This window comes from Rhinolophus ferrumequinum, chromosome 12 (genome assembly GCF_004115265.2).
Source record: "Rhinolophus ferrumequinum isolate MPI-CBG mRhiFer1 chromosome 12, mRhiFer1_v1.p, whole genome shotgun sequence".
Classification (NCBI taxonomy): domain Eukaryota; kingdom Metazoa; phylum Chordata; class Mammalia; order Chiroptera; family Rhinolophidae; genus Rhinolophus; species Rhinolophus ferrumequinum.
The window spans coordinates 72724765-72738284 of NC_046295.1; the positions used below are offsets into that span (position 1 = coordinate 72724765).

The window sequence follows — 13520 nt, forward strand, 5'->3', positions numbered from 1 at the left end:
CATTCTCTGATTAATAATTCTCTCCTTTATAAATAACTTTTCGTTAGCAAATGTTAATATAATTTTATTACTTATTTCTATGACTCAAGGGCATAAATGATACAATAATATATAGTTTGGTTATCTCTTATTTCAGGATATTCTTGAAAATCCTTATATTTTGGGACTGTAATCTAAGGCTTTTTAACATACCCCAGAATCTGAAGAATTAGCTACATTATTTCAGTACACTCTCTTATGCAGACTAAATGGGCTTTCTTTTCATCTTCTGGTGTCTATTGAAATCAAAGAATCCAAACTACATGTCTCTTAAGTAACAGGAAATGAATGACTCTCTGCCCATGATATAAAATGTCACAACAGCTATGAAGATGACAGTCCTGGAGGAGACCAACACTGGCAAGAGGTCCCCTCCCACCCCCCTTTGCTGACACCTTGTGCTTGATATTTCTTAGCCCCCATACGCAATCATTATGAAAACATGCTTCATGCTGGCCTCCTTTGTAAATACAACCAAATTATAGTGGATACTCACTGAACGCGTAATTGCTTTCCTACAAATGTCACTCATTTCATCACTGACTATCCTTCATGGACATCTGCCTTGCCTAGTGAAGAATGAAGCCAAGCTTCTGAAACTTTAGTGTGCACAAGAGTTCCCAGAACTCGTGAAAACACAGCTTCCTGGAATCTATCACCATGGATTCCATTCAGTAGTTCTGGGACGGGACCCAAACTGAGCACGAACAATGCTCCCACGTGATGTTGGTGCTGCAGATCTGTGAACTGTGCTTTGAAGAAACTGGTGTAAAGAATTACATCATGGAGGTCGTGGGAGGCACATTTATAACACCTCACATGAATTCTGCAAGTGGAGAGAGTGAAGCAAGCGAATGCTGAAATTATTTTAGCAATAGAGAAGTCTGTGGTTCATGATGATATTTTCAGATTAATTCTCGCTGCAGTAAATTCCTTTTTTTCAATCTCTAATACCAGAGATTCTTCTCTGACTTTCTTTTCTCGTTCGTAAATAACGTACGTATATCAGATACTACATATCATGCTTTGTATCATCACCTGAGACTACATAGTTCAATGAAAATGAAGCCAAAGCTTTGAAAGAATTACATCCTATGTCCATTGGTGTCTTCTTGTTTCCCTTAAGCTTGCTGGGATTTCAGTGAGACTTGTAATTTTGCTAATGTCATTCAAAAACATATTTTCCTATATTAACTAACAATTGTTTCACACATGATGCACAATAAAATGTAAGTTTGTTATAAAGCACTGGTTGATATGAGAGTATCTGTACATCCACAAAGGGACACTTGAGTTCCTCATAGTACATTAAATGATTTTGTTATATGATGTCACTCTTGTCTAAAAGTCATCATTTGACTTGCCATGTTTCTTCACATAGCCCGTAAGACAGTATCTGTCTTGAATCCAATCCATATTGTTGTTATTATGGTCAAGTTTTCACCCCCATCTTTTCATCTCTTTTTTTTTGTGTGTCTGCCATATGCAAAATGTAATATATTTGCCCAACTTTATAAATATAAAACTAATTAGTAGGTAACCAGCAAGTAGAGTGACATTTCAGGCGGTGGTATTGCCCAAATTCTAGTCTGTTTGGGGTGTGAATATTGAAATCAAAACATCTGAAGGAGTGATATTTGATACATGTGTCAAATATTATATCAATTTTATTTTATTACTCATTTATTTCATTCAGTAAGTTAGGACTTAGGCTACAAGTAATTGAAAACAATCTGGCTTTGTTGCCTTGCTTGCCACAGGTTTCCACTTTGACTTCCACTCTTCATGTATTTTCAAAGTTAGGTTCTTCTCTTTTTAAAGGAGCAAGACACTGGCACGCAGATACTAAGACAATGGAGTCCATCAAAATCGATGCTTTTGGAGATACTGAAGTTGCCTTGATCAGATAACTGACAGAAGAGTTTAAGGAGTAGTATATTTTTAAATAAAGATTCAGAGTGAATTTTTGGGTCCATTCAATGAGATTGACCAAAACTTTTAAGTTTTGTTGGATATTGTATGTATTCTATAAAATTGGTACACATAGAAGTAGGAATGCAAATATTGTAATAAATTATTATACAAAAAGAAGGCTATGAAATACTATATAAACGAAATCCCATTAATGTAAACATAAAATTTTATGATAAAAAACCATTTTAGGAGGATAAAAACAAGTAATGGAAGGGTGACGTCCTTTGACATTATCCTTTGTTTTCACATCGACATCTTCACATCTCCATCACAAAGCAGAATTAATTTTATAAGCACAAAACCAATGAGAAATACCCACTGGGGAGAAAAATTGTTCTTCAATCTCAAGCTATGACCCAACTGGGGGAAACAGAAATCTGGTAGGGAAGGGCCAGTAGGACGTCTTTCCCCATCTCCTTTGGGATGCACTCCTAGAGCATCCACCCTGACGTTCTTCCAAAGGACAGTGTTTCCTCAGAGTGAGCCCTCAGAACCGTCTGCCACAGAGATACCTGGTCCCAGGTCTCGTGAAGGAGCATCTCTGGCGGTAGAGCTGCGATCTGCATCTTTAACAAGGTCCCCAGGTGATTCTGCTGAACTCTAAAGTGAGGGACCACTGCCCTAGGGCACCTGTCTTGGAGGGAGCGAGAAGTACAGTGAGCAATTAATACATGTTTAATGCATGTCTCTAACCTAGATTTTGGCGACCTGTCCCCTTGGGTCCTTTCCCTAGGGGTAGAGTGGAGTCTTCACATCTCCATTTCTGAAGGTGGTGGATGAGAAGAGTAACCTCCAGGCTCTTGGCTTTCTCTCTGATATCAGTGAGGTTTGTACCACACACCTTGTAGGATGAATCTGGTGTCTGGGTGCTCTACAGAGAAGCTGGGAAACCAGTCCCCTCTCCCCGAGGCTAGATGACTTCAGCATAATGTTCAGAGCAGCACTAGACATCCTTCCTCGGAAACAGGTGTGTGTGTGTGTGTGTGTGTGTGTGTGTGTGTGTGTGTGTGTGTATACACCGGAGCTCATCACCTCTCTGGGCTCTTGCTGAAATCACTTCTCATTACTGGTTCCTAAGGACAGGGACAATGCAATCACCACTGTCCAATGACTCTCACACTTTAACCCCGAGCCTTGGGGAGATGAGGAATAAGTCGCCTGGCTACTCGGTGATGTCCTGCCTGTAATCCCTAGAATAGTCCAATACCATTGTCAAAGGCATCAAGTCTCGGGCCAAGAAAATATTTACTAACTCAGTTGTGTTTGCCTGAGCTCCACTGAACACATCACACTGAGTTCTTCACTAGAGATCTTTGCATTATTAATTGAGTGAAAGCAATGTTACCTCAGACAGGACAGCTCCTAGGCTCAACAGTTGTTGATTGTGCTTTTTTCACTGTCCTTTCATCCCCAGCACACACAGGGCCGCATGAGGCCTGAGAACCAAAGCAGCGTGTCCCACTTCCTCCTGCGGGGGCTCCCCATCTGGCCCGAGCAGCAGGGCGCGTTCTTCGCCCTGTTCCTGGCCATGTACCTGACCACGGTGCTGGGGAACCTGCTCCTTATCCTGCTCATCAGGCTGGACGCTCGCCTGCACACGCCCATGTACTTCTTCCTCAGCCACTTGGCCTGCTCTGACATCTGCTTCTCATCTGTCACCGTCCCTAAGATGCTCGTGAACATGCAGACTCAGGACCAATCCATCCCCTATGCAGGGTGTGTAACGCAGATGTATTTTTTCATAGTTTTTACTGCTTTGGACAATTTCCTTCTCACCTCAATGGCATATGATCGATTCGTTGCCATCTGTCACCCCCTCCACTACATGACCATCATGAGAGAGGGACTGTGTATCTTACTAGTAACCGGGTCCTGGCTCCTCTCCTGTGCCAGTGCCATGTCCCACACCCTTCTCTTTGCCCAGCTGTCCTTTTGTGATGACAACACCATCCCCCATTTCTTCTGTGACCTTGGTGTCCTTGTCAAGTTGTCCTGCTCCGACATCTCCCTCAACGAGCTGCTCATTTTCACATTAGGATTGGCCAGCATCACTCTCCCACTAATATGCATCTTGATCTCTTATGGCCGCATTGGGGCCACCATCCTGAAGGTTCCATCTGCCAAGGGCATCTGCAAAGCCTTGTCCACCTGTGGCTCCCACCTCACTGTGGTGTCTCTGTACTATGGGACAATTATTTGGGTCTATTTTTTACCTTCATCCAACACCTCCAGTGACAACAACATAATTGCTTCTGTGATGTACACAGTGGTCACTCCAATGCTGAACCCTTTCATTTATAGCCTGAGGAACAGAGACATGAAGGGGGCCCTGGAGAAACTCATCCACAGAGCAACAGTCTTGTGTCATGACGTTCGCTCATCTTTATGACACACGCGTTTATCACCAGACACTAGCATCTTAATTTTGTGCCCAGTATGGAATAAGTGCTCAGTGAATTTGATAACTTGAATTATATTCTGTTACAGTCATTCTCTCTTCTCCTTGTAATTTTTAGTATAAAATATGAGTTCTGAAATGATATTATTCTTTATTGCTCTTGTCTATTACATTAAGAAACTACAGTTAGTACAATTTATGTCTCCTTTTTTTCCTGGTAAATGATTAGTTCTTTTGAAAAACAGGTTTTTGGGGTAAAATTGACATATAAACACTATATATTTAAAGTGTACAACTTGATGTTTTGATATGTATACGTGGTGAAATGATCACCAAAATCAAGCTAATTAATAATATATCCAATCACCTCCACATAGTGACCATTTTATTTTCCTGTGTGTGTTTGTGTGTGTGTGTGTGTGTGTGTGTGTGGTGAGAACACCTCAGTTAGAATCCACCCTCTTAGCAAATAACAGTATACAGAACAGTATTTGTTAACTACAGTCATCATGCTGTATTTTAGATCTCAAGAACTTATTCATCCGGCATAACTGAAACTTTGTACATTCTGGTAAGTGAAATAAGTCAGACCCAAAAAGACAACTACTGCATGATCTCACTTACATGTGGAATCCAAAATAGTCAAATTCATGAACCCGAGAATAGAATAGTGGTTTCCAGGAGCCAGGGGGAGGGGCAATGAGGTGACATTGGGAATTTATTAGTGTTTATGAATTGTTAGAAGATACTGGCATAAAAAGTTGCAGAATTAGAAATTTGTAAAATATCTGCTTTCATTTTCTCACCTCCCAATTAGTGTTCTTCTCATAGTTTCTGCTGGTGGTGATGGTGGTGGATCAGGTAGGAAACTGTATAGTGCCCTTTATTGCTTCAGAAAATTATCCACTGTTGTGAGTCAGCTGATCTACATATAGACTCAAGGCTTCTTCTGGGTTTAGGGACACTAGTCACTCTTATAGACCACCTTAACCTTCATTAGCAGTTCATTCTCAGACCAATCACCTCTGAAGATTTCTGACTGATTTGTGAATTTCAGTCAAGACACAGGCTCAATGCAGATACAGAAAGAGAAAGACAAAGAAAGCATCCATAGTGGAGACTTCGTGCCCCAATGAATTTTGTGACTTTCTCATTCAATATTATCATTATATGTCTTCCTGAAAATCATCTCTTCTCATCTTAGTGACCCCAGGTAGTATCATGACCCCGAGTAATCTAACTTCCTTGTCATCCAGTGAAGGACCACATAGTTCTCTTTCTTCAGGCTGTACTTAATTAAAGAAAAACAGGATCGCAAACATTTCAGAGATTCATCACCACGTAGCTGTTAGAAGTATTTGTGAAAGCTAGATCCCAATGCAAGCTGTATCTGCCAGAGTGTGTGGCCTCAGGCGATTTACTTAACTTCCCTGAACCTCAATTTCTTCTTTTGTGTAAACTGAAAAACTATAAGACATCTAATATATTTTTGCTTTGAAATAAATGAAATGCTAAATTTGGCTTAGCATTACAACTGACCAAGAAAAATAAATACTAGTTTTCTTTACCTATGCATCCCGGGTGAATTATGGAGCAGAACTTGCAGAGATACACCTGAATTATGATGACTATGGGAGACTGGCATGCAGATGATAACCCCATTTAAAGAAAAGCAGCTGTCCTGGGATACAGTAACACATCTTCACTGGCTTAAACTAGACCCAAACGACTACAGAGCAACAGATGAATGAGTTGGTAGGTGGGCAGATTACAAACAGACAGATAAAAGCAGTGGCATACTCCTACTTGTTTAATGTTCATTCAGAGTGGCCCCTGACCTACAGCTCATGAGGCTGCCTTTGAGAATCCCCGCTTTCATTGTGGAAGGACAAAGATCGCCTCCACTCCTACCCTGCCCGATGAAGCTTTAGGCCTCTAGTCACTTTGTCTGCAGGCTCAGTCTCAACCTGGAGCAAGAACAAAGCCGAATAGGGCTGGAACCTTTCTTGGTGGTCTAGACAAAGCATGCCTTGGTTGGCCTACACACCATTGGTACGTGGCTCAATTTCTCTGCACTGCAGTTTGTTGTTTGGATCTCTGAGCACCTGCTTTGCCCTGTCTGGGCCATCCTAGAAAAACACAGCACTGTAATTCATATTTTTAGCCATGGGTTGGTGACATTGCTCTGAGTGGAGCTTTCTCAAGAAATGTCAAGCTCTCCTGCCTATGGGAAGTGTTTTATCACCACCTAACCTGCTAGAATTGCTTGCCTTAGTTGTGGACAACGGAAGCAAACTGGTAGGTGCCATGTTGATTTGCATACATATATAGAACTTCTGAAATTGCTTTAGAAGTATGTACTATATTTGGGGTATTTCCCCTCAGCCACGCCAAGGCTGGCTCATGACCTTCCCCAATGAAGCATCTCTCTGGGTCAGGACACAGTCTGCTACATATAGTTTGCAAATACTTCTGGAAGCTACTAAGCATTGAGACTTCAATTGACCAGTTTGTATCCTTTTCAATGTTAAAGGTAACAATTCTTTATAAATACACACACACACATATATACATAACTATATATATTTATATATAGTTATGATTTGTGGAGTGCAGCATAGGGAATAGTCAATAGAATTGTGATAATTATATACGATGTCAGAGGGGTAGTAAATTGGGGGCTAGGCGTTATCACTTTGTGACGGGTGTTAATGTCTATTACATTGTTTTGTACAGCTGAAACTTAAAAAACAAAAGAAAACAAAACACAATGAAAAAAATGTAACAATAGAAAGACCTTTCTCAGGGGAGACGAATCATAACATTACAGAATCAGGAGCTTCAGTATTTATATTTTATCTCTGGATTTTATATATACATATGTATATTTTCTATATATTATACATATTATGTATATGTTCATAAATTATATATAAGTAAATTGTATATATTATATATACATATATCAAGTTTCAACTCTGATGTTAATTTTACGAGTAAAGAGTGATCTAATTTTGTGATAAGTAGAATGTGGATGAGAGGAAATACTAAAGAGTTAGAATCACTTAGATTTTGAAGGAAAAAGAAAGAAAAAACCCTGCAAGTGTTCTACTGATTAGTATCTTAGAATCCAAGAGGTTTTTTTGAGGAAGAAGCTATAAATGAAATCAGGAGTGAACTCAAACATACATAAATTTTAATTTTTGTCATTAAGGATAGAAAGGTTGGAATTATCCCAGAAAAACAGTGAGACTTTCCTTATGTTATAGACTCTGTTGTTGAATAGCCACTTAACAAGTTATCTAATCTCTGTTAGACATCAGTGTGTCTAGCCCTGGTCAGACAGAGCTGGATAAAGACTGGACATCCATGCTACAGAAGGAAACATTCTAGTAGTTTAGAGACAGGTGAACTGAAAAGTACGTATGAATAGTCAAAAGTGCTCTAATATACTACTCCTAATAATCTCCATGCTTCTGCATGATTACTGTGTATTAGGCACTATATTAAGAGCTTTACCTGTATCATCTCTTTTAATCCTCATAATAGTCCTATGAAGCATATACCTTTGTTATCTGTATTTCTCACTTGAGGAAACTGAGGCTTGGAAACAATGACATAATTATAATAAATGGTAGTAGCTTAATGGAGGATTTATTAATAGTTAAAGCTGCCTGGATGTCAGCAAAAGCTTTACAGGGGAGGTGGTTCTTCAGCGGGTTATGTCTTATTTCAGGAGATTTTGGAAAAGTCTTATATTTTGGGATTGTAATCTCAGGCTTTAACATACATCAGAATCTAAAGAATTAGCTATATTTTTTCAGTACACTCTCTTTTTCAGACTAAATAAGCTTTCTTTTCATCTTCTTGTATCTATTGAAATCAAAGAATCCAAACTACTTGTCACTTAAGTAACAGGAAATGTATGACTCTCTGCCCAAGGTATAAAATGTCAAAACAGCTCTCAAGATGAAGGTCTTGGAGGAGACCAAGACTGGCCAGGGGTCCCCTCCCACCCCCCTTTGCCGACACTGTGTGGTTGATATGTCTTAACTCCCATACACAATCATTATGAAAATATGCTTCATGCTGGCCTCCATTGTAAATACAACCGAATTATACTGGATACTCTCTGAACATGTAATAGCTTTCCTATAAATGCCACTCCAGTTTCAATACTGACTATCCTTCATGGACATCTGTCTTGCCTGGTGAAGAATGAAGCACAGCTTCTGAAACTTTAGTGTGCACAACATTTCCTGGAGAACTTGTGAAAACACAGATTCCTGGAGTCTACCACCATGGATTCCGATTCAGTAGTTCTGGGGTGGGACCCCGAAATTTGCATGCATGACGATGGGACTCCACGTGATGTTGGTGCTACTGATCTATGAACTGCGCTTTGAAGAAACTGGTGTAAAGAATTACATCATGGAGGTCGTGGGAGGCACATTTATAACACCTTACAGGAATTCTGTGAGTGTAAGAAGTGAAGCAAGAGAATGCTTACATTATTTTAGTAATAAAGAAATCTGTGGTTCATGTTGACATTTTTAGATTAATTCTGGCTGCAGTAAATTCCTTTTTTGCAATCTCTAATACCAGAGGTTCTTCTCTGACTTTCTTTTCTCTTTCATAAATAACATAGATATGTCAGATACTACATATCATGCTTTTGTCATCACTTGAGACTACATAGTTCATTGAAAATGAAGACAGAGCTTTGAAAGAGTTACATCTTTTGTCCATTGGTGGCTTCTTGTTTCCATTCAGCCTGGTGGGATTTTAGTGCATTTGGTAATTTTGCTAATGTCACTCAAAAACATATTTTCCTATTTTACCTAACAATTGTTTCACACATGATGCAAAATAAAAATTTAATTTGTAATAAAGCACTGGTTGATATCAGAATATCTGTACTTCCACAAAGGGACACTTTAGTTCCTTATAGTACTTCAAACAATTTTGTTATATGATGTCACCCTTGTCTAAAAGTCCTCATTTGACTTGCCATGTTTCTTGACGTAGCCCGTAAGATAGCGTTTGTCTTGAATCCAATCCATATTGTTGTTATTGTGGTCAAGTTTTTACTCCCATCCTTTCTACTCTTTTTTGGCATCTGCCCTATGCAAAGTGCCACATGTTTGTACAACTTAATAAGTGTAAAAATAATTAGCACATAACCAGCAGGTAGAGTGACAATTAAGGCAGTGCTGGTGCCCCAATTCTAGTATGTTTGGGGTGTGAAGATTGAAATAAAAACATTTGAAGGAGTTTGATACTTGATATATGTGTCGAATATTATAATATCAACTTTCTTTTATTAATCATTTATTAATTCCGTAAGTAATGACTTAGGCTACAAGTAATTGAAAACAATCTGGCTTTGTTGCCTCACTTTCCACAGGTTTCCACTTTGACTTCCACTCTTCATGTGTTTTCAAAGTTAGGTTCTTGTCTTTTCAAAGGAGCAAGACTCTGGCATGCAGATACTAAGACAATGGAGTCCATTACAATTGATGCTTTGGGAGACACTGAAGTTGCCTTGACCAGATAAGTGACAGAAAATTTCAAGGCACAGTACAATCTTTAATAAAGTTTCACAGTGAATCTCTGTGTCATTCAATAAGAGATTGACTGAAATTTTTTTTTTTTTTAATTTATTTTTAATTTATTGGGGTGACAATTGTTAGTAGAATTACATAGATTTCAGTTGTGCAATTCTGTATCACATCATCCATAAATCACACTGTGTGTTCACCACCCAGAGTCAGCTCCCCTTCCATCACTGTACATTTGATCCCCCTCACCCTCATCCCCCACCCCCCAACCCCCTTACGCTCTGGTAACCACCAAATTATGTTCCCCAGATTAATTTTCAAACCCCGTGGCCATCCTGTGGTCACCGACTGCCCTCCAATCCCCTCACCCTCCCCCCCCACCCCCCACCCCCCCCGCCCATCTAGCAACCCTCAGTTTTTCCTCATTGTCTCCCAAACTGTTTCTGATTAGTTCATTCACTTATTCTTTTCTTTAGAATCCGCAAATAAGTGAGATCATATGGTACTTATCTTTCTCTGTCTGACTTATTTCACTTAACATAATGTTCTCTAGATCCATCCATGTTGTTGCAAATGGTAAGATTTCTTTCTTCTTTATGGCTGCATAATACTCCATTGTATAAATGTACCACAGTTTCTTAATCCAGTCATCTACCGATGGGCATTTTGGTTGTTTCCATGTCTTAGCTATTGTGTATAGTGCTGCAATAAACATAGGAGTGCATAAAGATTTTTGAATTGAAGTTCTGGATTTCTCCGGATAGATACCTAGGAGTGGAATTACTGGATCATAAGGTAGTTTCATTTTCAGAATTTTGAGATACCTCCATACTGTTTTCCATAGCGGCTGCACCAGTCTGCAATCCCACCAACAGTGCACAAGCGTTCCCTTTTCTCCACATCCGCGCCAGCACTTGTTGTTTGTTGATTTATTGATGATAGCCATTTTGACTGGGGTGAGGTGGTATCTCATTGTGGTTTTTATTTGCATTTCTCTGATGGTTAGTGAGGTTGAGCATTTCTTCATATGTCTGTTTGCCATCTGTATGTCCTTTTCAGAAAAATGTCTCTTCAAGTCCTCTGCCCATTTTTTAATTGGATCGTTTGATTTATGGATGATGTGATACAGAATTGCACAACTGAAATCTATGTAATTCTACTAACAATTGTCACCCCAATAAATTAAAAATAAATTTAAAAAAAAAAAAAAAAAGGACAGTGTTTCCTCACAGTGAGCTCTCAGAACCATCTGCCTCGGAGATACCTGGTCCCAGGACTCATGAAGGAGCATCTGTAGTGGTAGACCTGCGATCTGCATCTTTAACAAGCTCCCCAGGTGATTCTGCTGAACTCTAAAGTTGAGGGATCACTGCCCTAGGGCATGTGTCTTGGAGGGACCTGGAAGTACACTGAGCAATTACCACATGTTTAATACATTTCTCTAACCTAGAGCCCTGCCCCCTTGGGTCCTTTCTCTATGGATAGAGTGGAGATCAATGTGAACATCTCCATTTCTGAAGTTGGTGCAATGAGAAGAGTAAGCTCTAGGCTCTTGGCTTCTCTCTGATGTCAGTGAGAAGTTTAGGACCACAGACCATATAGGATGAATCTGCTTCTGGGTGTCTACAGAGAAGCTGAGAAACCAGTCCCCACTCCCTGAGGCTGGATGACTTCAGCATAGAATTCAGAGCAGAACGAGACATCGTGTTTCGGCAACAGGTGTGTGTGTGTGTGTGTGTGTGTGTGTGTGTGTGTGTGTGTTTGTACACCGGAGGTCATCACCTCTCTGTGCTCTTGCTTATATCACTTCTCATTACTAGTTCCTAGGGACAGGGACACTGCAATCATCACTGTCCAATGACTCTCACACTTTAACCCCGAGCCTTGGGGAGATGAGGAATAAGCCGCCTGGCTGCTCGGTGATGTCCTGCCTATAATCCCTAGAATAGTCCAATACCCTCATCAAAGGCATCAATCAAGCCTTGGACCAAGGAAATATTTACTAATTCAGTTGTGTTTGCCTGAGCTCCGCTGAACACAACACACTGAGTTCTTCACTAGAGACCTTTGCATTATTTCTTGAATGAAAGCAATGTTACCTCAGACAGGACAGCTCCTAGGCTCAACGGTTGTTGATTGTGCTTTTTTCACTGTCCTTTCATCCCCAGCAGACACAGGGCCGCATGAGGCCTGAGAACCAGAGCAGCGTGTCCCACTTCCTCCTGCGGGGGCTCCCCATCCGGCCCGAGCAGCAGGGCGCGTTCTTCGCCCTGTTCCTGGCCATGTACCTGACCACGGTGCTGGGGAACCTGCTCATCATCCTGCTCATCAGGCTGGACGCTCGCCTGCACACGCCCATGTACTTCTTTCTCAGCCACTTGGCCTGCTCTGACATCTGCTTCTCATCTGTCACCGTCCCTAAGATGCTCATGGACATGCTGACTCAGGACCAATCCATCCCCTATGCAGGGTGTGTAACACAGATGTATTTTTTCATAATTTTTGCTGCTTTGGACAATTTCCTTCTCACCTCAATGGCATATGATCGGTACGTTGCCATCTGTCACCCCCTCCACTACATGACCATCATGAGAGAGGGACTGTGTATCTTACTAGTAACCGGGTCCTGGCTCCTCTCCTGTGCCTGTGCCCTGTCCCACACCCTTCTCCTGGCCCAGCTGGCCTTTTGTGATGACAACATCATCGCCCATTTCTACTGTGACCTTGGTGCCCTGCTCAAGTTGTCCTGCTCTGACACCTCCCTCAACGAGCTACTCATTTTCACATTAGGTTTGGCCGGCATCACTCTCCCACTAATCTGCATCTTGATCTCTTATGGTCGCGTTGGGGCCACCATCCTGAAGGTTCCATCTACCAAGGGCATCTGCAAAGCCTTGTCCACCTGTGGCTCCCACCTCACTGTGGTGTCTCTGTACTATGGGACAATTATTTGGCTCTATCTTTTCCCCTCATCCAACACCTCCAGTGACAACAACATAATTGCTTCTGTGATGTACACCGTGGTTACACCAATGCTGAACCCTTTCATTTATAGCCTGAGGAACAGAGACATGAAGGGGGCCCTGGAGAAACTCATCAACAGAGCAACAGTCTTGTGTCATGACGTTCGCTCATCTTTATGACAGATGCATTTATCACCGGACACTAGTCTCTTAATTTTGAGCCCAGTATGGAAGAAGTGCTCAGTGATATTTGACAACTTGAATTATATTCTGTTAGTCATTGTCTCTTCTCCTTGCAATTGTTTAGTATAAATTATGAATTCTGATGTGATATTATTGATTATTGCTCTCATCTAGTAGATTAAGAAACTACATAGTTAGCAGAATTTATGTCTCCTTTTTTCCTGGGAAATGATTAATTCTTTTTTAAAAAAGTGTATAGGGGTAAAATTGACACATCACTGTATATATTTAAAGTGTACAATTTGATCTTTTGATATGTATGCGTGGTGACTTGATCACCACCATCAAGCTAATTAATAATATATCTATCACCACCACAGAGTTACCATTATATTTTTCTTC

The 13520-nt window shown here is 40.6% G+C and overlaps 1 protein-coding gene across 1 annotated transcript; it reads left to right on the forward strand.

Moving 5' to 3' along the window:
• The first annotated feature begins 3442 nt into the window (after nucleotides 1–3442).
• On the forward strand, nucleotides 3443–13115 carry LOC117031565 (olfactory receptor 1J4-like). The gene is made up of 2 exons (XM_033122044.1): nucleotides 3443–3939; nucleotides 12161–13115. The coding sequence occupies exons 1-2, from the start codon at nucleotides 3443–3445 to the stop codon at nucleotides 13113–13115; spliced, it is 1452 nt and encodes a 483-aa protein (XP_032977935.1).
• The last annotated feature ends 405 nt before the right edge of the window (nucleotides 13116–13520 follow it).